This window comes from Aegilops tauschii, chromosome 2 (genome assembly GCF_002575655.3).
Source record: "Aegilops tauschii subsp. strangulata cultivar AL8/78 chromosome 2, Aet v6.0, whole genome shotgun sequence".
NCBI classification, from domain to species: Eukaryota; Viridiplantae; Streptophyta; class Magnoliopsida; order Poales; family Poaceae; genus Aegilops; species Aegilops tauschii.
In genome coordinates this window covers 13,932,230-13,959,017 of record NC_053036.3, presented here as the reverse complement: position 1 = coordinate 13,959,017, position 26,788 = coordinate 13,932,230, and the positions used below count along the sequence as shown (strand labels likewise).

The window sequence follows — 26,788 nt, the reverse complement described above, 5'->3', positions numbered from 1 at the left end:
TGATATTTTTTTACCAACTTGGCTTGCCCCCCCCTATGTCCAAATTCTGGCTCCGCCCCTGGCCATGCAACCCTACCGTGGGAGACCCTGGCAGTAGATGCTCAACAGTTATTACTCGAGGGAGGCGGGGGGGAGGGCGTGAACTGGGGGCGGGGTGCGGGGCCCACCCAGGAACCCCAGCCCCATCTTCTCCCCCGCGCAGCCGCAAGAACAGAGAGGGAGGCGCCTCTCTCATCCCCTCCACCCCCTCCGATCTTCTTCATTTGTCCACGATTTTTGCGGATCGAGATGGCTCCGAAACGAGAAAATAAGCTCTCTCAACCCCTCCAATTAGTTTTAGTCAAAACGCTTTCGATTCGATGCATTATTCGGTGCAAATAAACGCTATTTTCCTACTAGATTTTAGTTTTGGTTGATTTCAGTTTTACTTAGCTTGATTATGTATGATGTATGGGGTTGAATATGAACTCTATTAACTAGTTGGAGAGATTCTATGTAGTTTCCATATGAACCCTAGTTCATCACCAAATTAGTTGGAGATTCAAATAGTTTTTAATGAATGGTCATATGATTCATGTTGGAGGTATTGTAACTAGTTGGCTACACATGATGGATGTTTTTTTGATAATTTTGACAGTAGGAGAGGCTCCTACTGCATATATATTAACAGGACAAAAAGGCTCAGAGGGTGTTACATAGTTATAAGCAGTGGGGGGGGCAAGTACTGTTGGAAATATGCCCTAGAGACAATAATAAAATGGTTATTATTATATTTCCTTGTTGATGATAATTGTCTATTGTTCATGCTATAATTGTGTTATCCAGAAATCGTAATACATGTGTGAATACATAGACCACAACATGTCCCTAGTGAGCCTCTAGTTGACTAGCTCGTTGATATATAGATGGTTACGGTTTCCTGACCATGGACATTGGATGTCGTTGATAACGGGATCACATCATTAGGAGAATGATGTGATGGACAAGACCCAATCCTAAGCATAGCACAAGATCGTGCAGTTCGTCTGCTAAAGCTTTTCTAATGTCAAGTATCATTTCCTTAGACCATGAGATTGTGCAACTCCCGGATACCGTAGGAATGCTTTGGGTGTGCCAAACGTCACAACGTAACTGGGTGGATATAAAGGTACACTACGGGTATCCCCGAAAGTATCTGTTGGGTTGGCATGAATCGAGACTGGGATTTGTCACTCCATACGACGGAGAGGTATCTCTGGGCCCACTCGGTAAGACATCATCGTAATGAGCTCAATGTGACTAAGGGGTTGGTCACGGGATGATGTATTAAGGAATGAGTAAAGAGACTTGCCGTAACAAGATTGAACAAGGTATCGGTATACCGACGATCGAATCTCGGGCAAGTGCTATACCGGTAGACAAAGGGAATCATATACGGGATTGATTGAATCCTTGACATCGTGGTTCATCCAATGAGATCATCGTGGAACATGTGGGAGCCAACATGGGTATCCAGATCCCGCTGTTGGTTATTGGCCGAAGAGATGTCTCGGTCATGTCTGCATAGTTCCCGAACCCGTAGGGTCTACACACTTAAGGTTCGATGACGCTAGGGTTATAGGCAATAGATGAACGTGGTTACCGAATGTTGTTCGGAGTCCCGGATGAGATCTCGGACGTCACGAGGAGTTCCGGAATGGTCCGGAGGTAAAGATTTATATATGGGAAGTCTCGTTTTGGACACCGGAAGTGTTCTGGGCGTTATCGGTAACGTACCAGGAACACCGGAAGGGTTCGGGGGTCCACCGGGAGGGGCCACCAGCCTCGGAGGCCTGCATTGGCCAAGTGTGGGAAGGGACCAGCCCCTAGGTGGGCTGGTGCGCCCCCCGCAAGAGGCCCAAGGCGCAGGGAAGGGGGGAAGGGGGAAACCCTAGGCTCAGATGGGCCTAAGGCCCACCTATGGTGCGCCCCCCTCTCTCCCCCTCTGGCCGCCCCCTAGATGCATCTAGGGCTGGCCGCCACCCCTGGGGGGGGAACCCTAGATGGGGGCGCAGCCCCTCCCCTCCCCCTATATATAGTGGGGGTTTTGGGGCTGCCAAAGACACGAGTCTCCCTCTCTCTTAGCGCAGCCCTACCCCTCTCCCTCCTCGTCTCTCGTAGTGCTTGGCGAAGCCCTGCTGGAGTACCAAGCTCCTCCACTACCACCACGCCATCGTGCTGCCGCTGGACGGAGTCTTCCCCAACCTCTCCCTCTCAAGGCGCGGGAGACGTCACCGGGCTGCACGTGTGTTGAACGCAGAGGCACTGTTGTTCGGTGCTTAGATCAGATTCGGCCGCGATCTGAATCGCTTCGTGTACGACTCCACCGACCGCGTTCTTGCAACGCTTCCGCATCGCGATCTTTAAAGGTATGAAGATGCATGCATTCCCCTCCCGTTGCTAGTAAACTCCATAGATTGATCTTGGTGATGCGTAGAATTTTTTTAATTCTGCAACGATCCCCAACAGTGGCATCATGACCTAGGTCTATGCGTAGTTTGTATGCACGAGTAGAACACAAATTGTTGTGGGCGTCGATTTTTCCAATTTACTTGCCATTACTAGTCTTATCTTGATTCGGCGGCATCATGGGATGAAGCGGCCCGGACCGACCTTACACGTACGCTTACGTGAGACAGGTTCCACCGATTGACATGCACTAGTTGCATAAGGTGGCTAGAGGGTGTCTGTCTCTCCCACTTTAGTCGGATCGGATTCGATGAAAAGGGTCCTTATGAAGGGTAAATAGAAATTGGCATATCACGTTGTGGTTTTGGCGTAGGTAAGAAACGTTCTTGCTAGAAACCTATTGCAGCCACGTAAAATTTGCAACAACAATTATAGGACGTCTAACTTGTTCTTGCAGCATACGCCGTGTGATGTGATATGGCCAAAAGGATGTGATGAATGATATATGTGATGTATGAGATTGATCATGTTCTTGTAATAGGAATCACGACTTGCATGTCGATGAGCATGACAACCGGCAGGAGCCATAGGAGTTGTCTTAATTTATTGTATGACCTGCGTGTCAATGAAAACGCCATGTAATTACTTTACTTTATTGCTAACCGTTAGCCATAGTAGTAGAAGTAATAGTTGGCGAGACAACTTCATGAAGACACGATGATGCAGATCATGATGATGGAGATCATGGTGTCATGCCGGTGACGATGATGATCATGGCGCCCCGAAGATGGAGATCAAAAGGATCAAAATGATATTGGCCATATCATGTCACTATTTGATTGCTTGTGATGTTTATCATGTTATACATATTATTTGCTTAGAATGACGGTAGCTTAAATAAGATGATCCCTCACAATAATTTCAAGAAAGTGTTCCCCCTAACTATGCACCGTTGCGAAGGTTCGTTGTTTCGAAGCACCACGTGACACTACAAGAATTCTGCTAATACATGATGGATTCAATCCGTCACAGACCTATAGAAAACTTTCATGGAAGGGCAGACGTGACGGATTTCAAATCCGTCATGTATATCACGTCATAATTTGATCATCGCACACTCCATGACGGATCATCTAAAACTGTCATGGACCATGACGGTTCTTGACTGTCATGGATGGCACTTACTTGACGTGCTCATAACGGCGTTAACTTGCCTGCCATGTCATCATCCGACATGGATCTGACATGGCAGCCCATGTAGTAATCAGCCCATCTAAAATTTTGGCCCACTAAATTTTAGCTCAATCCAAGATTGGCAGCCCATATTGTAATCAACACAATTAGAATTTAAGCCCATTAATTTCTAGTATGGACCACTACGATCACTTGTTTCTTTTGGCACATGAAAATTCAAGAATTTGACACAAATATATGCTCATGTCAATAAAAGAAAGAAAATTACATAAACACATCTTAAAATACACATGTACAGGAGCAAAAATAGAAGATCCAAAAAAACGTTAATTTTACAAGCATGTCAAGAACACTATGCCAGCGCCCCAAAAAATGTTAATTTTACAAGTATGTCTCAGAGAACACTATGCCAGCGCCTCCCCCATCAAACAAGGCCCCGCTCTCATCAGGCATTAACCATCAAACATCAACACGGGGTCATCTGGCATTTCCGGCAACAGATCCGAACGTCCATGCCTAAGTCATCAACCATGTCTTGTTGAAAATGCTCCCAAAAACCAGTATCTTCCACATGATGAAAAACATGTCAGGTATAAAATATTATAGCCAGTAGGTTGAACTAGAAGTAACTTGCTACACGTTACCAATTCCATGATGATTGTCTTAACAGAATGTGTCCTATCTGATATGATATTCCACAGGAAACAGATCTATATGGCTTACAATTAATCTAGCTGAAAATATGTTTGTAAAATATTACTTGTAATAAAGGATTGGATCAAATAGAAGTCAGTTCTTTATGTATATTAAGAACATAATTGTAGAGACTGACTATAGATACAACAAATATTGTCTAGTATCACACTGCAGTATGTTATGACTTATGAATTAACTTGGAAGGGCACAACTATTCAGATCATATCCAAGGAAACAGTCATACAATTGACCATAAGAAGCTTTTATTACAACCTAGCCTAGCTAAAAGATGGGCAAAAAGATGACAGCCTGAATACACATTAATCTGAGTGAAAAAAAACATGTTACATATACATGCTGTAACGTTCGTCCGAGCCTGAACAAAATAGTGTCACTTACCAATCTTTGACAAAGAAATTAATGATCTAATGGTTGTCCAATTTAAGAAATTCTTTTGAATGAAGATAGAAAACTCTTTAGTTTTTTCATGTGTTTTATTAAACAACAATTGTTAGACATTAGTCTGAGTGAAAAAACACACGTTACATATACATGCTGTAACATTAGTCCGAGCCTGAACAATATAGTGTCACCACTAGTAGAAAACTGGGCTTTGGTCACAGGGCAATATTCACATTAGTCCCGGTTCAGTCACGAACCGGGACTAATGTGAGCATTGGTCCCGGTTCGTGCGGCCAGGGGCCTGCCGGGCCTCGTGGGGGCATTGGTCCCGGTTCGTCCGGACCCTTTGGTCCCGGTTGGTGGGACAAACCGGGACCAATGGGCCACGCTCCTGGCCCACCACCCTTTAGTCCCGGTTCATACCACAAACCAGGACTAAAGGGCTGGTCCTAGTTGCGGCCAGTGTTTAGTCCCACCTCGCCAACCGAAGGGTGCTCACACCAGTTTATAAGCCCGTCCCTCTCTGCCTTGTTGAGCTCCTCTTAAAGTGAAAATAGATGCCCTTATACAGGGAATTTGACCTAAATTCACAGTAAATTTCATAGAAATTTATTATGAATTTAGGTTGAATTTCCTCTATCAGCGCATCTATGTTCATTTTTTATAGTAAATAAAATAAATAAACCTTAATAAAATAAATAAAACTTAATAAAATAAACTATAGTAACTAAAATAAATAAACCTTAATAAATTAAATAAAAAAAGCAGCAGTAAAATAAATAAAAATAAAATAATTAAATTAAAATACATAAGTAATTAGAAATAAAATAAATAATTTTTTTGTTGTAAGTTGAAACAAAACAAAACAAATAAAGCAAAAGAGAAAACAAAAACAGAGAAAAAAATTATGCCACCTACTGGGCCACCACGGCCTAAATATGACTTGAAACCCGTCCGTGGGCCAGGATTCAGGCCCGCAGAAGGCCCAGTAGGCCCCACAGGCAAAGAGAACGGTTAGGCCCGAAAGCCTGCAGTTGAGAGGAGCTCGAGAGGGTGGGCGCAGCAGCGCGTATAAACCACTCTCGAGCCCTCTCAACTAGCGAGGTGGGACTAAACTTTTGACGCGGGGCAGCACAAGGCCATTGGTCCCGGTTGGTGCCACCAACTGGGACTAAAGGGGGCATGGGTCCCGGTTCGTGGCACCAACCGGGACCAAAGGCTTTTAGTCCCGGCTGGTGCCACGAACCGAGACCTAAGAGTTCCCTATATATACCCCATCGCCACAGCAGAGCACTCCAAAGTTCTCTGTTTTTTCTGGCCGGCGAGGGGAGGGCATTTGGGTGCTCTAGCTCACCTCCTATGCACATGAGGTGTTCGATGAAATGTCTGAGCCACACTAGTTAATCTTTCTCCTCTCGAAACTCGACCTCCGAGCTCCATTTTCCCTGAGATTTGTCTAGGTTTAGCGGTCCATCACGTCCCGTCCCCGTCTTCACCGCCGTCTATCGCCCGCGCCGATCTCGTCGCCAGCACCACCGTGGTGAGCCTCTTGTTCTTATCTTCTTTCTGACAGGAAAAAATTCTTACTTTAGATAGTTACTTGTCTAATTTTTTTACTTTTATTATTCCTTCTTATTACATAGTGCGATGGTTTTGGTATCCGCCCCCGTCGGCCCTCGTCCTCTCTATGATTCGGATGTGGTATATATTATCTTTTTATAACTATTTGGTTCATTTATTGTTTATGACAAATATACCGACCAACGTGACATAGATTTTATTTATCTAGGAGGTGGTTGAACCGGATATTCTAACCGACCCTATTGTCGAGAGGTTAAATTTAGTTGAAGAAGAAAACAATTACTCGGAGGAAAAAATAAAAAAATTGAGGAGGAGAAGATGATATTGGAGTTGCATTTTGCGGATGTCGTCGATGATCACAAGATCAAGATGGATGCAATGCGCTTGAAGATTAGAAAGATTAGAAAATATGCCATTCATACCGAGGCTTGGTATCATTATGCCGTTGGATCAATTGTTACCTTGGTTGCGATTATGATCGCATTTGTTTTCGCATTGAAATGTTTTACATAGTTTCAATGTATGGTTTAATTAATTAGATGCTCTGGAGAGCTATATATATGTATGTACTTTGGTTTTAATGTGATGATGAAGTTCTATTAATTTGGTCACTTAATTATCTATTCATGATATTCTGTAATGGTTTTTGACACACTTAATTATATATAATGCACGCAGATGAACCGGCAATGGATGTACGGTGACAGACACACCTCCGAGTACATTAAGGGCGTGCATGATTTTCTTGAAGTGGCTGAGGCAAACAAGCAGAATGGTTTTATGTGTTGTCCATGCCCTATATGTGGGAATACGAAGTCTTACTCTGAACGGAAAATCCTTCACACCCACCTGCTTTACAAGGGTTTCATGCCACACTATAATGTTTGGACGAGGCACGGAGAAATAGGGGTTATGATGGAAGACGGCGAAGAAGAAGAGGACGATGACAACTATGTGCCCCCTGAATACGGTGATGCTGCAACGGGGGAAGCTGCTGAAGATCAAGAGGAACCAGACGATGTGCCCAATGATGCTGCAAGGGGGGAAGCTGCTGAAGATCAAGAGGAACCAGTGCCCGATGATGATGATCTCCGCCGGGTCATTGTCGATGCAAGGACGCAATGCGAAAGTCAAAAGGAGAAGCTGAAGTTCGATCGCATGTTAGAGGATCACAAAAAAGGGTTGTACCCCAATTGCGAAGATGGCAACACAAAGCTTGGTACCGTACTGGAATTGCTGCAGTGGAAGGCAGAGAATGCTGTGCCTGACAAAGGATTTGAGAAGCTATTGAAAATATTGAAGAAGAAGCTTCCAAAGGATAACGAATTGCCCGACAGTACATACGCAGCAAAGAAGGTCGTATGCCCTCTAGGATTGGAGGTGCAGAAGATACATGCATGCCCTAATGACTGCATCCTCTACCGCGGTGCGTACAAGGATCTAAACGCATGCCCGGTATGTGGTGCATTGCGGTATAAGATCAGACGAGATGACCCTGGTGATGTTGACGGCGAGCCCCCCAGGAAGACGGTTCCTGCGAAGGTGATGTGGTATGCTCCTATAATACCATGGTTGAAACGTCTGTTCAGAAACGAAGAGCATGCCAAGTTGATGCGTTGGCACAGTGAGGACCGTAAGAAAGACGGGAAGTTGAGAGCACCCCCTGACGGGTCGCAGTGGAGAAAAATCGAGAGAAAGTACTGGGCTGAGTTTGCAGCTGACCCACGGAACGTATGGTTTGGTTTAAGCGCGGATGGCATTAATCCTTTCGGGGAGCAGAGCAGCAATCACAGCACCTGGCCCGTGACTATGTATGTATAACCTTCCTCCTTGGATGTGCATGAAGCGGAAGTTCATTATGATGCCAGTTCTCATCCAAGGCCCTAAGCAACCCGGCAACGACATTGATGTGTACCTAAGGCCACTAGTTGAAGAACTTTTACAGCTGTGGAATGGAAACGGTGTACGTACGTGGGATGAGCACAAACAGGAGGAATTTAACCTGCACGCGTTGTTGTTTGTAACCATCAACGATTGGCCCGCTCTCAGTAACCTTTCAGGACAGACAAGCAAGGGATACCACGCATGCACGCACTGTTTAGATGACACTGAAAGTATATACCTTGTCAAAAGCAGGAAGAATGTGTACCTGGGCCATCGTCGATTTCTTCCGACCAACCATCAATGTCGAAAGAAAGGCAAACATTTCAAAGGCGAGGCAGATCACCGGAAGAAGCCCGCCATGCGTACCGGTGATCACGTACTTGCTATGGTCAATGATTTACACGTAATCTTTGGAAAGGGTCCCGGCGGACTAGCTGTTCCGAATGACGCTGAGGGACACACACCCATGTGGAAGAAGAAATCTATATTTTGGGACCTACCCTACTAGAAAGAGCTAGAGGTCCGCTCTCCAATCCACGTGATGCACGTGAAGAAGAACCTTTGCGTGAACCTGCTAGGCTTCTTGGGCGTGTATGGGAAGACAAAAGATACACCTGAGGCACGGGAGGACCTGCAACGTTTGCACGAAAAAGACGGCATGCCTCCGAAGCAGTATGAAGGTCTGCCAGCTACGCTCTTACGAAAAAAGAGAAAGAAATCTTCTTTGAATGCCTGCTCAGTATGAAGGTCCCGACTGGCTTCTCGTCGAATATAAAGGGAATAATAAATATGCCAGAGAAAAAGTTCGAGAACCTAAAGTCTCATGACTGCCACGTGATTATGACGCAACTGCTTCCGGTTGCATTGAGGGGGCTTCTACCGGAAAATGTCCGATTAGCCATTGTGAAGCTATGTGCATTCCTCAATGCAATCTCTCAGAAGGTGATCGATCCAGAAATCATACCAAGGCTAAGGAGTGATGTGGCGCAATGTCTTGTCAGTTTCGAGTTGGTGTTCCCACCATCCTTCTTCAATATCATGACGCACGTCCTAGTTCATCTAGTCGACGAGATTGTCATTCCGGGGCCCGTATTTCTACACAATATGTTCCCCTTTGAGAGGTTCATGGGAGTCCTAAAGAAATATGTCCGTAACCACGCTAGGCCAGAAGGAAGCATCTCCATGGGCCATCAAACAGAGGATGTCATTGGGTTTTGTGTTGACTTCATTCCTGGCCTTAAGAAGATAGGTCTCCCTAAATCGCGGTATGAGGGGAGACTAACTGGAAAAGGCACGCTTGGAGGGGACTCAATAATATGCAGGGACGGCTATTCTTGGTCTCAAGCACACTACACAGTTCTACAGAACTCTACCTTGGTGACCCCGTCTGTCGATGAACACAAGAACAGTCTGTGCTCCAAACACCCGGAGCAGTGTGACGACTGGATTACATGTGAACACATCAGGACTTTCAGCAGTTGGTTGGAAACACGTCTCAGAGGTGACACCACTGTTTGTGATGAGTTGTACTCGTTGTCCAGGGGACCATCTTCGACTGTATTGACATACAAAGGATACGAGATAAATGGGAATACATTTTACACGATCGTCCAAGATCAAAAGAGCACCAACCAAAACAGCGGTGTCCGCTTTGATGGAGCAACCGAGAGGGGAAATGACACATATTATGGTTACATAATGGACATATGGGAACTTGACTATAGACATGATTTTAAGGTCCCTTTTGTTTAAGTGCAAATGGGTCAATCTGTCAGGAGGCGGGGTACAGGTAGACCCACAGTACGGAATGACAACAGTGGATTTGAACAATCTTGGGTACACTGACGAACCGTTCGTCCTAGCCAATGATGTGGCACAGGTTATCTATGTGAAGGACATGTCTACCAGACCGAGGAAAAGAAAAGATAAGGAAGCGAATACATCATACGATGAGCCAAAGCGCCACATAGTTCTTTCAGGAAAAAGGGACATTGTGGGAGTGGAGGTCAAGACAGACATGTCTGACTATTATGAAAAGTTTCATGAAATTCCTCCCTTCAAAGTCAAGGCTGACCCAAGCATCCTGATAAACGATGAAGATTATCCATGGTTACGGCGCAATAAGCAAATGACACAAACGAAGAAAAAGTAAAGACTTTCTCCCGCAACTATTATGATGATACCATGCCAACTTTGTAATAGACGAGTATGATACCATTGTCCGTTTTGTACAAGAAGTGCATCTAGTTTTTGCCGTAACCCTCTCAACTTTCTTGCACATGCTATGTGGATGAAATGATGATACCATGCCAACTTTCAACCTTTTCAGAGTTCATTTGAAATGCTTTTCAATTTTAGGGTCTTATAGCTCAAAATAATTAGTAAATGCATGAAAAATAACAAGCCAAAAATTAAAAATTATGCCACCTATTGGGCCACCACGGTCTGAATACGATTAGAAACCCATCCATGGGCCAGGATTCAGGCCCGCAGAAGGCCCAGTAGGCCCACAGGCATGTACAGAGAGGTTAGGCCCGTAAGCCTGCTTTAGAGAGGAGCTCGACAGCTCAGGCGCACCGCACCTTATAAACAGTTGCGGCTCTCTCTCAGCTAGCGAGGTGGGACTAAACTCACCACCATGCCACTGTGCAAGGCCATTGGTCCCGGTTGGTGGCCCGAACCGGGACCAATTCCACCCTTTGGTCCCTGTTGGTGCCACGAACCGGTACTCATGAGGCTGTGGCCCCACGAGCACCTTTAGTACCGGTTCGTGGCACGAACCGGTACTAGAGTTTCTTACTAAGCAGTTTTTTAGTCCCACCTCGCTAGCTGAGAGGCACTAGGAGCGGTTTATAAGCCCCGAGTGCAGAGACGATGAAGAAGAGGCGCAATGCTCACGTTGATTAGCTTCAAGCCTTGAGGAATATGGTATTCTGCATGGAGCTATGTGCAGTGCAGTCTACACTATTCCGAAAGGCTTGAAGCAAATCAACGATTGCGCCTCTTTTTTATTTTTAATAACTTATTACAACTCCGGACTTCTTGTGTTCCGACAAAATAAAATAAACTTTAATAAAATTTATGAAACTAAAATTAACAAATATTTTCTGTTCAAAACATTATAAGAAACCTCTATTATTATTGAAACTAAAATCATATAAAATTGATGCAACTAAAATTATCGAAGTATTTTCTGTTCAAAATCATTAAAAGCAAAAAGAATTTTCATAAAGAACTTTTTTGATAGAAACTTTAATAGCAAAAAGAATTATCATAAAGTAAAATAAATAAGTAATGAAACAAAATAAAATAAAATAAATAAGTTTTTTGTTGTAAGTAGAAACAAAACAAAATAAATAAAGCAAAAAAGAAAACAAAAAACTAAATACAGCAAAAAGAATTTTCATAAAGAACTTTTTTTGATAGAAACTTTAATAGCAAAAAGAATTATCATAAAGTAAAATAAATAATTAATTAGAAACAAATAAAATAAAATAAATAAGTTTTTTGTTGTAAGTAGAAACAAAACAAAATAAATAAAGCAAAAAAACAAAAAACTAAATACAGCAAAAAAATTGTTGGGGCGCTGCTCGCTTGGCCTTCCAACCCTCAGGTTTGCAAATACAGGCCCAGAAGGGCTAGGAGGCTAAACGGGCAGCGCGCCAAAGTTAGGCCCAGAGGCCTGCTATAGAGAGGAGTTCGAAACAGCAGCCGCCCCGCGGCTTTTAAACTGGTGCGGGCGCCCCTCGGCTAGCGAGGTGGGACTAAACTTTTGGCCACGACGCGGGCAGCAAGAGGCCTTTGGCCCCGGTTGGTGCCACCAACCGGGACTAAAGGGGTGCATTGGTACCGGTTCGTCGCACCAACCGGGACCAAAGGCCGCCGCTTCCCGCCCTTTGCGCTGCTGAAAAGGGACCTTTGGTCCCGGTCTGTGGCACCAACCGGGACTAAAGGGTGGCATTGGTCCCGGTTGGTGCCACGAACCGGGACCAGTGCCCTTGCTATATAACCAGGACTTGTGAAAATTTCACATCTCCCTCGCCTCCCTCGCCAGTTGCCCCCACCGCCAGGCTGCCCAAATCGCTCGCGCGCTCCTCGTCGCCGTCGCCGCCGCCGGCCGCCATCCCCCTCTCCCCGTGCCCCTGCCCCGCACCCGAGCCCACGCCGGCCGCCGCCCCGTGCCCCTGCCCCGTCCCCGAGCACGCACGGCCGCGCCACTACGCCCCGGCCCGCCCCCACCATTGTCGTCGTCGCCGGCGCCCGCCCCCACTGCCGCCCCTGCCTCGACGCCGCCCCTCCTCCCCGTTCGGTCCGGCTCCGGCGACCCCCTTTCCTCCCTGTCCCCTCGATCCTCTTCATATAATTTTTTCATATAATTTTTTTCATATGCATATGTTGATTATATGGATGGATGGATGATGTATATGTTCATTATATGGATGGATGGATGATGTATGCTTTTTTTTCATATAATTTTTTAGGCAGATTTTTAGAATTTTTTAGGCAGATTTTTAGAATTTTTTGTGTATGTGTGTTATGTTTAAATGTATGTATGTATGTATGTTCATATGTATGTATGTTTATATGCAAAGCATATGCAAAGAAAAATGTATGTATGGTCATATGCAAAGAAAATGTATGTATGTATGTTCATATGAAAGAAAAATGTATGTATGTATGTCCATATGCATATGCAAAGAAAATGTATGTTCATATGCATATGCAAAGAAAATGTATGTTCATATACATGATGATATGTTCATGTATGAGTATATGTATGTATATATGTTCTCTTGTATATATATGTTCATGTATATATGCAAAAGATAGATTTTTAGAAAAGTTAGGATTTTTTTTCTGTTCATAGATTTTTTTGGTGATATTAATTATTGTAGAATATGCAAATGTTTGTATATTCATATGAACAATGCATTAGGCAAAACCTTTACTGTTTTTGAAATTTTCTATTTGAGCATTTTTTTATGAATGAGAGGAAAAAGGAAAATAAGAAGAGGAAGAAAGGAGAAGAAGAGGAGAGGAAGAAGAGGAGAAATAAATAAGAAGAGGAAAAAAGAAGAGAAATAAGAGGAGAAGAAGAAAGGAATAGAAGAGAAGAAGAAAAAATAGAATTTTTCTATTTTTTCTTCTTCTCTCCTCTATTCCTTTCTTCTTCTCCTCTTTTTTTCTTCTTTTTTTTCTTCGATCTTCTCCTCTATTCCTTTTCTTCTTATCCTCTTTTTGTTTCTTCTTCGTTTTCTTATGTTTTATCGGGTCTGTCGTCGTCGATATACCCCTCTCCCGATAACTTCAACACGAGGGGGGTCGATATACCCCCTCCCCGATAATATTATTTTCCCATGTACGTATGTCGTCGTTGTCGATATAACCCCCTCCCGATAACTTCAACACGTGGGGGGGGGGGGGGGGGGGTCGATATACCCCCTCCCCGATAACATTATTTTCCCATGTATGTATGTCGTCGTTGTCGATATATATAACTCCCTCCCAGATAACTTCGACATGATGGACGGTCGATATTTATACCCCCTCTCGACCGTGATAACTTATACCACGGGAGCACCCCCCGGCCCTCTCGCTCGACCAAAACTCTCGAGGACACCCAAACCCTAGAAAAAAACGATCTCGGTCTCCTATCCCCTCCCGCCGCGCCCCTACCCTTGAAGCGTTGCCGAGGCCACCCCAAACCCGGAATAAGCTAGGTCTACGTTTGCACTAATATATCCACCTGCTGTCATGTTTGTGTAATAATTGCCATGTTGTAATATTTGCAGAAACAATGGAGCACGGACGAGACGAGCAAGCAGAAAAGGTGTTGGGGGACATAATCTTGTCGTATCTTAACGACAATGATGGTCTAGAAGAACAGGGTGAAGAAGTAGGCTACGGTGATCGAAGAGTGGAGGAGGAAAGACATGATTATGATGGCTCCGGTGACCCAATGCTGGTGCAAGAAGGAGCCCGTGCTGACGGCTCCGGTGACCGAACAAAGTCCGGCCAGGTATTAGTTAAGCCTGTGCTGACTAGCTAATTGATGCATTCATTGTTTTGGTATGTACACATATTAATTAACTCTCGTCTTTCTTCTTTTTTCTAGCCCTCCGTATCGAGCACAACTGCGGTAAAGAGACGAGGCCCGAAGAGAAAGTTGCGCTCGGATGAAAGATTTGAGATCACAGCAATCGCGCGCGACGGCCAACCGATTGAACCCATCCGGACAAACGATGCATTTGCTGCTCAGTGCGGGGTTCTAGTCAGGGACAAGATCCCGATCAGCATCCACCAATGGTATAAGCCTAAGAAGGAAGACCCTGAGGTGTCTTATGTCAATGATATGCAGAAAGATGATCTTTGGACTGAGCTGAAGGCAAATTTCACCCTACCGCCAGAGGAGGATCCGGAGAAGCCAGTTAAAGAGCAATTAATCAAGTCTCATGCTCTTAAGAAGATGGCAGACCTATTCAGGAGGTGGAAGAATGAGCTGAAAACATTTGTCGACAAAGAAGAGACACCAGAATTCATCGGCCGGTATGAGAAGATCAGAGATCACTGGCCCGCATTTGTGGCCCAGAAGACATCGGAAAAGAGTAAGAAGATGTCAGCGACAAACAAGAAGAATGCTGCGAAGAAGAAGCTTTACCATCGCACGGGGTCAGGTGGCTACCTCAAAGCCCGAGCTAAGTGGGCCAAGGCTGAGAATGATCTGCTTGAAAAAGGGATCGAACCACAGACAATGAACTGGACAGACCGTTGCCGGACTTGGTTCTTCAGGGCTGGTGGAACCTTGGACCCTGTATCAGGGAGGTGCGTTTGGACGAACGAGCTTTTGAGAATACCAGTCAAGAAGATTCAGCAATATATCGATGCAGCGCAGGAAGGGACGTTCGTTCCAGACAGAGAGAACGACGAGCTCACAATGGCCCTCGGGAATCCTGAGCACCCTGGACGGACATGAGGCACGCCAGGCTCCATTCCGTGGAAGGCTGGTTTTTCGGACGCGGGCGGTTACAAAAGCCAGGAGAGGAGGAAAAAAGTGGAGCAGATCCAAATTCAGAAGTTGCACGAAAGGGTTGAAGCGCTAGAGGAACGAGACGGCAATCGACATGCCGAAACTGCCCCCGAAGCTACACCGCCATCTCAGCGGAGAAACAGCGTGGCTTCCACCGAGCTGCTTCAGCTGGAGCATGCGGCTCCTGCTAGCTACCCCGTGGATGCTATCACGGAGTCTCAACATTGCCACCTTATGGCGGAATGGCAGAACTTCAAAGTCAAGGCGGCTGTTGGCTCTGTTTTACCTCCTGAACCCAGTGCAACCTACCACTGCCGGCCGATTCCAGAAGGATATGCTAGGGTGATGGTGGATGAAATAACGGAGGGATTTGAGGAGCTCCAGCTTGACCACCTACCGGTGAAGGGGAGACTCGGCTGGGTTCTGCTCTAAAGACTCCATGCCTATGGCGGAAGGAGCTCATCAAGCTTCCGAACTGGACGGCTCCGGCGAGTAAGGGCACTCCACCTCCTCCTCCGGCGAGTGATCAGGGCACTCGGCCTCCTTCTCCGCCTCGTCAGCAAGGGCGGAAGAGATCCGCCGCCGCTGCGGCTGCTCCGGCTTGTCGTAGTCCTTCTCCTCCGCCTCGTAAGCAAGGAAAGAAGACAGCCGCAGCCGCTCCGTCTGCTCTGCCGACGTCTAGCAGTACAGCTGCCAGAGGCGGGAGGCAATACAGATTCGGTCCTTCTCTGAAGACTCCAGAGAAGTTAGCATACGAGAGGACCGAGGAGGAAACCAGGAAGATCGTGCGAGCCGAAGTGACAAACTTCTTTGAAGGGGTGAAAGCAAAGAAACATCTACCTCCGGAGGAGAAGGTAGATCCGGTGAAAGCAAAGCGCACTCTGGCTGCCCTGACAAAACCACCAAAGTCTCCGCCGAGAGGCAACTATGAGCGCATTCTTGCAAAGACATATGCCAAAGCGGAGCGGTCGGGAAGTACTGTCAGTGATCAAAGGTTAAAAGAACGACGAGCTAGGAAAAAATTGCCCAGCTCGGCGAACAAGCGAACCAATCGTGCCCCCCGCTCAAGGTGTCAAAAGACATCGTCGCTAATGATCCGAGGATGGTGGCCGGTTATAGCAATCTTGGAGATTACCTGCCCGACGATGTACATTATGAAATCATGGAGGTCGACGAACACAAATACCATTACGGGAAGCCTCTCGTCAAAGATGAAAGATCTCTAACAACGATGATGCGAAGACTACATGATTGGTACATGAAAACCTGCAGAGAGTCTGATGGGATGAATACTTTGACGCTGAGAGTTAAACCGGAGCATGACCTCGTTGGAATTGATCTGCTGAATGTTCCATTTGAGGATTTCTTCCAGTTTTACAATCAAAAGGCCCTCGATAAAATAACGATCACTTGCTACTGTCTGTAAGTAGTACTACTTATGTCATTAAGTCTCTCTTTATAGGTCAGCTCTTTCATTGCATGTATTTATAATTATCCTCACTATATTATGCAGATTGAAGATCGCCGAATTGAAGAAAAGACACATCGGTGATATTGGGTTCATTAACACAAATCTCATAGATGCATATACGGTTGAAAAACATCCCAAAGAAGCCGAGGCCAACTTGCTACAATCGTTGGTATTAAATCAAAACAAAGATATAATACTCTTCCTTACAACTTCAAGTGAGTGTTAATGTCTTGTGCATATTCGGTTTCCCTTATTAGTCCAGGTTATGGTAATGTAATTGATGACTTATGCATGCATGCGCAGCTTCCACTATATTCTCCTAGAGATTAAGCTTGAGCAGGGAGTAGTAACCGTCTTAGACTCGAGACGAAAAGATCCCCAGGACTATGCCAACATGACTCAAATGCTCGAGAAGTAAGTTAAATCGATCATTATCCACCATATCAGCAACTTTGTTCATTTCCTGGTATCAAGTAATTGTTTTCTTTGTCTGGCAGGGTTTGGAGAAAATTCACCGCAAAAGTTCCGGGACTGCCGAAGAAGCTGCAATTTAAACACCCGAAAGTAAGTACTATAGTAGCATGTTCCGCGCATCTCCTAGTGATTCAAGCGCTAGTTTCATCAATACCATTTAGCATGCTTGCTTATCAGTTTGATTGACCTCTATTTCTTGTAAAGTGGTTGTGGCAGGAACCCGGGAATAATTACTGTGGATACTACGTTTGCGAGTCCATCCGCTACACGACCTGTGAGCGGGGCTACACTGAAGAACAATATGAAGTGTGTAAGCAATAATATTCACAATTTTATTTTATTACCATCATTTGTGTTGAGTTTCATTTATTCATATATATATGTATTGACCCCCTTCTTCAAATTAGATGTTTCGGAAGCGGGATGAACTCCTAGCACCAGATCGTATGCGAGGAATTCAAGAGAAATTGGCGGCATTCTTCCTTGACCACGTGATCGCTGAAAACGAAGAATACTATGTGGACCCTGTGTTCCTACAATTTAACTAGGAGATTGTATTGTAAGAGATAATCATTGTATATATGTAGCCGGTAGTGTCGGATTGATATACGAGAACTTGTTGTTCGACCAATCTCTCAGAGAAGGAGAGGTGGTCGATATCACTTCTCTCTGTATGCATATATATGTTCATGACGATCTTCTGTTTCCTTCATTTGATTACTAGCTAGCGTGTCTAGTCCTCTCCGTACGTATATAGTACGTAGCATCGACCAAGCACTGAGATAAGAGAGGACACTTCTCTCTATTAATTAGCTAGCTAGCACAATATATGAAACACCTAAATTAACCCCCCAAATCCCGTAAACCACCCCCTTTAAAAAAAACAAAAACCTCAGCTCCTGCCAGCTGCTGACGCGTGGATGCCTATTGGTCCCGGTTGGTGACACCAACCGAGACAAAAGGCCCTGCATATTGGTCCCGGTTGGTGACACCAACCGGGACAAAAGGCCCTGCCTATTAGTCCCGGTTGTTGGCACCAACCGGGACCAAAGGCCCCCCTGCCTGGGCTAGCAGCAGCGGCCACGTGGAGGACCTTCTGTCCCGGTTCGTGTAAGAACCGGGACTAAAGGGTTAGGGCTTTAGTAACGACCCTTTAGTCCCGGTTCGAAAACTGGGACAAAAGGCCCTTACAAACCGGGGTAAAAGCCCCTTTTCCTACTAGTGCCTTGAGTTCCGTGAGTCGGTCCGTGTCCCATGTTCTACTCAACTTCGCCAGCGACCCGACCAACACTCTGAGGGGTGCAGCCGGCCGCCGGACATAGGCACGGCAAAGCCGGACGAGCTCCGCTTAGAGTAGGTTTTACGTTGTATGTAATAATACGGATTTGGTGATTTGGAAATGGTGTTTGTGATTGTAGCATCGATTTTTTGTGTTATGTCCGGTCACTGTCGCGGAGGCGCCTGTTGACTGAGTCCGGGTGCATCCGCGAACCGTGACCGGTCATCCCTCATTTTGTTGCCGCCGCAGCCGTCTTCCTCCTACCCGACCCCTTAAAACCATGCAATTCGTGCAATGTACTAGCAACTTTAATCACTAACGGATTTGTAAATATTCATTCCAAAATATATGCTACACAAAAAAAATCTCCCAGCCCAACAACAAAATAGTATTGGCGCATTTTCATGTATGTATTTGTCTTTTTTTGTACGCCTCGTATGAAAGTATATTTTTATCAAAATTTTCTTGAACATCTTATATATGTATTTCTGTATGTACAATTTTTTTTACCAATTCCTCTTGCACTTGGAAAATGGTATTTTTAAAACGGCCTACATGCACCCGTCCTACACTGGTCATTTTTGCCTATAGTGGCACTATTGCAATTTTTAAGTAGGGTCCTACTAAACGACATCGTTGTACAATCACTACTGAAATACCTCTTTTTGCTAAGTACCCGGATTACCTGGCAAATGGCGATAAGAACTCGGCAAATTCTTTGCCGAGTGTAGCAGTTGGCAAGGGGGGTTCAGCGTACACAATTCAGGCAAAGCGGTTTTGCCGATTATCTCTCATCTGGCGCTTGACAAAGACTTTGCCGAGTGCTTGCCCTAATAAAGCGACTTGACGGTGAGTCGGTCGGAGACGGCGCTTGCCAGACGGCAATCATTTTGCGAGTTAATCTAGTAGCTTTAGCGGGATATAACGCTACTAAGCGATGCTATAGTGCCAATTTACCTTATTTTGAGGCTGCTGCTATTTGACATAGCTCGTTGTTTAATATTTTCAATTTTGAAAAATGATCTTAAGTCGATTATTAAGTGAAAACTGAAATCAAATATGACACTGATTTGAAGTGTCAATTTATACTACATGATCAACTGAAGTGGGAGTTTGATGCATATACATGGCTTTAGATAAATTATATATTTTATTAATAATTTAGTAAGATATGTAAATTCCAATTTTGTTTTGCTCAAATCAAAATGCACGAACGTATATTTTACCGCAACATGGAGTTTCTGTAGTGTGAATCCTAACACGAGTTAGTCTGAAATACCAGATAGTAGTGACAGTTCAAATTTGGCCACAACCATGTCGTCAACATGGGAGGAAGACAAAGAAGATTAAAAAAAGTCTAATTAATGAAGATTTTAACGTACATAGTATATAGAATGAGTACACTACTCAAAAAGATTATCTAGCCAGTTTCGATCGAAACTAAACTACATTGGTCACAGATTTATGGATCAAATAATATATTCAATATTAGTTGAAATACCAGTTATTTAAATGTCAAACAACATTTGAAGTAGATTGCAAGTTAATATAATACCAAATATTGGCGATACCATAAATACAATCCCGTTAGCCTTGTTAATTTATGTAGATAAAATTTAAAATAATTAATTTTTTGCTCGTTATGTGCTTGGGCCACTCTACTAGTCCCTCAAACAGGGAAGAAACTGCGCTTGCAAAATTTTGTCGCTAGCTACCAACCACTGACCTCACTTTCCAACGGCTGAATGTTCAGAGATAGACTGCTCCGATGACCAACTTCTATAAAAAAAGTATTTTGAAAACTTCGGAGAGTGGCATGGATGTTGACTTAGACTAGTCGCGTGATCTTCTTACACGTTGCTGGACTTTAATGACACGTTTTTGGACCTCGCAAAAAAAAACATGACACGTTTTTGGACTTTAATGGTTCCGCAATTTAACAATCCTCTGTGTTGATATGGTCATCTTCGTAAATATCGTCGTACGCTTGTCACACATTCCCGGTCAATGTCATACAGGATCTATACTTCTATAGAGCTTCCGAATTTTTTTACTAACTACTCCAACTAAAAATATATATATATACTTCCAAGCTAACGTAGCTTCCGTCGTGGTGCAGCTACCGAAGTACTCGTATGAAGGAAATCTCACCCGTCCGACTCACTACTATTCGTCACCTTTTCCTTTATATACTCGATGGTGGCGGCAAGTAGTAGCTCATCACCGAGCCAACATCCCATCAAAAATAAAGCATCCACAAGGGTTAACACAAGAGGGAGAAACAAAGAGACACAGAGAAGGCCGAGGATGCTGACATTCACTGCTGCACTCCGGCATGTTCCAGTGCTCGACCAGCCGACGGCCGAGCCATGGCGGCGACTTTCCCTGCACCTGCACTCTCAGCGTCGACCATGTGGTAATCATGTTCTATCAATCTCCTGATCTGAATCCATGCATGGTTGAGAAAGAACTTGAGCACGCTCACGTCCGCATCAAGAACTGTTTTGATGGAAACTTTTGTTACTTCTTCATATAAATAGAGTTCCTTCTATGATTCTTGTCTACTCTCCACATAAGGTATGGAGTGATGTTGATCTAGACCTTTAGGCTGGCCGGAGAAAATTGCATACTGCATGTGCATCTAATACTGATATGTGCTTGAGTTGACAATTTTAAATCGGTATAAACTTCATATGACTTTGTTATTTTCCATTTGTCATGTATGATATTTAGGGTTGGTGCTAATTAGCAAATCCCCATCCTATCCGGAGGTAGATTTGGGTGAATGGAAAGTTGATGAGTACAGACAACGCATGGTGAGCACATCTACATTTGAATTAACTTATTTTGAGCAGAATAGTTGCCTACTGCATGAGCAGAAGCTGACAAACATATACTACTATATTAAACGCTGATCAAAAGAAATGTCGATGTTCCTAAAGGATGAACCGAGCGAGATGCGACAGATGATCGATGCCATAAGAACGGCCCTGGCGTCATTGGGTGATGATGAGACGTCAATGAGTGTTTCAGCCTACGACACAGCGTTGGTCGCCCTTGTCAAGAACCTTGACGGAGGCGATGGACCGCAATTTCCCTCATGCATCGACTGGATTGTTCAAAATCAACTACCAGATGGTTCGTGGGGTGATCCTGCTTTCTTCATGGTCCAAGATCGGATGATCAGCACCCTGGCATGTGTGGTGGCAGTGAAGTCTTGGAACATTGACAGCGACAACTTGTGTGACAGGGGTAAAAAGATTAATGGCTGGATTCTTTGTTTTTTTTATCATCGATTGACCTTGTTTATTTCCAAGGAAGGATCATATATCTAATGTAGATTGGACCTTTTTGTTGTAGGTGTGTTATTTATCAAAGAAAATATGAGCAGGTTGGTAGAAGAGGAACAGGACTGGATGCCATGCGGCTTTGAGATTAACTTCCCAGCACTCCTAGAGAAGGCCAAGGACCTGGACTTGGACATCCCTTATGATGACCCTGTTTTGGAAGAGATATATGCCAAGAGGAATCTGAAGCTCTCTAAGTATGCATACTTAGCTACATGCGTGTGATAAACCTTGTTTTATACATTGAGTTGGGTAGTCTATGTATATTAATTAAGTGATAATTAATCTCACTCTGAAATTGTAGGATACCTCTGGATGTGCTGCACGCCATACCAACGACCCTACTCTTCAGCGTGGAGGGAATGGTAGATTTACCATTGGACTGGGAAACGCTACTCCGATTGCGGTGTCCGGATGGCTCCTTCCATTCCTCACCTGCTGCCACAGCTGCTGCCCTCAGTCACACCGGTGACAAGGAATGCCATGCGTTCCTGGATAGGCTCATCCAAAAGTTCGAGGGGGGAGGTAATTAAAATCACTACTATTACTTCTTGTACAACCAGCACGATCGAATGCAAACTTAGGTAGGAAAGGCCTCTTCAATTCGTCAATACTGAAACAGAGTTTTACCAAAACAGCATTGGTCAATACTAACATTGCCATTCACATAAATTCCCTTTTTTTTTTACTAGTGCCATGTAGCCACTCAATGGACACTTTTGAGCAATTATGGGTGGTCGATCGGCTGATGCGTCTGGGGATATCAAGGCACTTCACAAGTGAAATTCAGCAGTGCTTAGAGTTTATTTACAGGTAACATAAACAACTTCCATCTAACTGGAAATACACGATGTCATAACAAATATTAATATTTATTCTGTTTTTAAAATGGAATGCTACTATAGAGTAGTAGTGTTTTCCTTTAAGACTGCTAATAGGGTACTAGTTTAAGACGAGGCGTATATCTACACTTTGAACAGGCGCTGGACTCAAAAGGGACTGGCTCACAACATGCACTGCCCAATCCCGGATATTGATGACACGGCCATGGGTTTCCGTCTCCTCCGTCAGCATGGCTACGACATCACTCCATGTAACTAATATTTTGTTAGTCAAATTTTTGATAGAAGCTAGATTCGAAATTTGAGAAGCGCTTTGGCATGCATGGGTACTATGCCATGCTGGATCGAGTTTTACTAATGTGCATCTACAATGCAGCTGTGTTTAAGCACTTTGAGAAGGATGGCAAGTTCGTCTGCTTCCCAATGGAGACCAACCACGCTTCTGTTACCCCAATGCACAACACTTACCGTGCATCTCAGTTCATGTTCCCTGGTGACGACGACGTCCTGGCTAGGGCCGGCCGCTATTGCCGTGAATTCCTTCAAGAGAGACAATCCTCCAACAAGCTGTACGACAAGTGGATCATCACCAAGGACCTGCCGGGCGAGGTATGTGCCAACACATTCAAGTTAATTATGTATGCCTCAATCCCGCTACCACTTAGGTTCCATGGTTGAGAACAGAGTATTGAGCAATTCTACATGCAAAATCAGGTCGGGTACACGCTAAACTTCCCATGGAAAGCAAGTTTGCCGCGAATTGAAACAAGGATGTATCTGGATCAGTATGGTGGCAACAATGATGTTTGGATTGCCAAGGTCCTTTACAGGTAAAAAAAATTAGATAACCAAATTATCCTTAGTTAGAATAACTCTTCATTATAGGAACCAAAGGAAAATGTTGACCTTTTGGGATAATTTGAGATGCAACAGTATTTTAATCCTAAACTTGATCCATGTATCCAGCAAAGTGACATACATTGAGTGCATAGAAAAAATATCCATGAAAGCAGTTTAAATTCAGGAAGTTCTCATGTACAAAATGTGGAATGAGGCTCTATAGGTAACAACCATCCTATGTAGTATTCAACTAACATGTGACACTATAAATGTAGCTTCTATAAATATTTGTCACACCTTTGTTTCTGACAATTATCATTTCAGAATGAATCTTGTGAGCAACGACCTGTACCTTAAAATGGCTAAGGCTGATTTCAGAGAATATCAAAGACTCTCCCGAATTGAATGGAATGGCCTCAGAAAGTAAGTCATGGACATTTTTGCTACGTCTCTATCCTCAAATTCAATCAACTAGCTAACAAATTGACCAATAGATTCTTACATGAGACTTGGGAGTATATGCACAGGTGGTATTTCAGGAACCATCTGCAGAGGTATGGTGCGACTCCAAAGAGTGCGCTGAAGGCTTACTTCTTAGCTTCAGCAAATATCTTCGAACCCGGCCGAGCAGCAGAACGTCTAGCATGGGCTCGCATGGCGGTGCTTGCTGAGGCGGTTACAACTCACTTCCGACACATTGGGTATGTATGCAGCCTCATAGTTCCCCTCTCCAGAATCTGGTTTTAGTGCTGATCGATGCAAAATGTTTGTGCAATTCATTGCAGGGGTCCATGCTATTCAACAGAGAATCTTGAAGAGCTTATCGACCTTGTTTCGTTTGATGATGTTTCCGGCGGCCTTCGTGAAGCGGTAAAATTCAACAAACCACCACACTTGAGATGATATTGAACTTTTACCAGATATGAAATGGCCGAACCTCTATTTTCATTGGTAACTACAGTGGAAGCAGTGGCTTATGGCATGGACTGCAAAGGAGAGCCATGGATCCGTTGATGGAGATACAGCATTGTTGTTCGTCCGCACCATCGAGATCTGCTCAGGAAGGATTGTTTCAGCCGAGCAGAAACTGAACCTTTGGCATTATTCCCAGCTCGAGCAGCTCACCTCTTCCATCTGCCACAAGCTTGCCACAATAGGTCTTTCTCAGGTGCGTATGTACAAGCATTGCATTCATATATCCATGTAGTACCTCCATTTGAGTTGTATATGATTTATCAAACTATAACCAAAAAATGTTCAATGGGGAAAAACAGAATGAGGCAAGTATGGAGAACACAGAGGACTTACACCGGCAAGTGGATTTGGAGATGCAAGAACTATCTTGGCGTGTTCATCAGGGTTGCCATGGCATCAATAGAGAGACCAGACAGACATTTCTCAATGTGGTGAAAAGCTTCTATTACTCGGCTCATTGCTCACCTGAAACAGTTGATAGCCACATCGCAAAGGTCATATTTCAGGATGTTATTTAGGAAGAACCCTCTTTCTTTCTTTTTTTGACATGAGGAAGCACCCTCTTTTGTCCATGTTAGAATTATTAAGCACGATTTGTGCTGGGTTCCGGCATGTTACATGTCTGTAAATCTTTTTTCGAACCTGCAAGGACTGCACATGAATACATAGATAGAAAGGTAACAAGGTTCCAAACGACATGGTACATGTGTAAGTTGTACAGAAGTTTGCTGCTATAAATATACTCCCTTCGTTCCTAAATATATGTCCTTTTAGAAATTCCAATAAGTGATTACATACGAAGCAAAATGAGTGAACTATACTCTAAAATATGTCTACGTACATCCGTATGTTCTAGTCCATTTAAAATGTCTAAAAAGTCTTATATTTAGGAACAGAGGGAGTACATGTACACGCCCCTGTAACCTACAGTGGGAAAATACAATGCAAATAACATGCATGTTATGTGCGTGTGGAAATAGATCGATCTAGCCAGAGTAAGTTCCCTGTTTATTCCCTTTCTTTCCCTTTTGTAGCACTAGTGCACAAATGTTTACGCACACCTTAATTGATGGCACGTCACTTTCAATCCACACCATCGCCATTTTTTTTAAACTACTGGTGGCATGGACGTATTTCGTACGCCGCCACTATGGTGTTACTGGTGACGTGTGAGTAGACAATTACGCCACAACCATGTGTGTGGGCCCAACAGCCTACCCAGTGGCGAACATTATTGGTGGCATGTCAAAGACTCGACACACCACTGGTTACGTACCTAGCTGTGGCATGGGCAAAATGGACACACTACTAGTTTATTTTTCGTCAATGTGTTTCGGACCCAAATATTTGTGGTGCGGGATGCGAGTCACACACCACTAGCTGGTTTTTGTTTTACTTAGCTAGAAAGCTAGCACATACTCTGTCTATGTCTAGTCACCCCCTCTTCCTCTCGAGACCAGCCGACGGATCTGGCAAAATAAGGTTGCCCCCTCCTCGCCACCATCGGAGCTCTCCGCCCCAATACCAGAAAAGGTTCAATCACTGCCTCTCTTTCCCCTCGCTCTTCGCGCCATTTTATCCAGCAGGCCTCCCTCGTCGCTGGTTGCGTCCAATTTGTTGTGTTGTTATAATGGATACATTTATTTTTGGCGGGGGTTATAATGGATATATTGATTGATATATAGTCTAAGATGATATGCTTAGTGTGGAATCCTGTAATTATATGCTAAGTTACATGAATGTTGTAGGAATGACCTTGCCTAGTCCCCGAACGCGGCCAATATATGTTGTAGGAATGATAATTTTTTGGATGAGTAATCCGTAGATTGATATGCTCAGTGTCGATTGGTAATTTCGTAAATTTAGTCCCAGAATGTATCATATATAGTAGTATGCATGTCAAGTGCTTCGTGCCCCCAATTTCTAGTAATTTAGTTCTCAAATGCGATTATGAATGTGTGTATGTGGGTATCTTCTAGGCCTCTCCTTTTGAGAGAAAAAAATCATTGTATTTATATATGGAAATCAATTTGAGAGTATAGATTATATACATTTTCAAATTATGGAAAGAAGAATCCATATTCATGTGGTATGAAATTATATTTATGTGTTTATGTTGTATGAATTTGTAAATACGAATGTGTACTATATTTGTCTTGATCAATATTTAGCCATTGTACTTTCTTTGTAACAGGATATGACAGGCCAAGTTTGCAAGTGGCTCATTGTTGAGTGTTTATCTTGTAGAGGGTTTCTCAGTTCAGTGGTAACGAGCTATTTGTTTCCGTACTTTCTTCTCTCTCTCTCTCTCTCTCTCTCTCTCTCTCTGTGTGTGTGTGTGTGTGTGTG

General features: G+C 44.1%; 1 protein-coding gene across 1 annotated transcript; it reads left to right on the top strand.

Moving 5' to 3' along the window:
- Window positions 1–20,574: 20,574 nt before the first annotated feature.
- On the top strand, window positions 20,575–25,195 carry LOC141041482 (syn-copalyl diphosphate synthase, chloroplastic-like). The gene is made up of 14 exons (XM_073507708.1): window positions 20,575–20,851; window positions 21,169–21,251; window positions 21,378–21,687; window positions 21,796–21,979; window positions 22,087–22,307; window positions 22,475–22,595; window positions 22,763–22,875; window positions 23,001–23,233; window positions 23,339–23,454; window positions 23,789–23,887; window positions 23,992–24,165; window positions 24,250–24,334; window positions 24,426–24,632; window positions 24,739–25,195. Exons 1-14 carry the CDS (start codon window positions 20,632–20,634, stop codon window positions 24,955–24,957), a joined length of 2,385 nt encoding a protein of 794 aa, XP_073363809.1. The 5' UTR covers window positions 20,575–20,631; the 3' UTR covers window positions 24,958–25,195.
- Window positions 25,196–26,788: the final 1,593 nt, after the last annotated feature.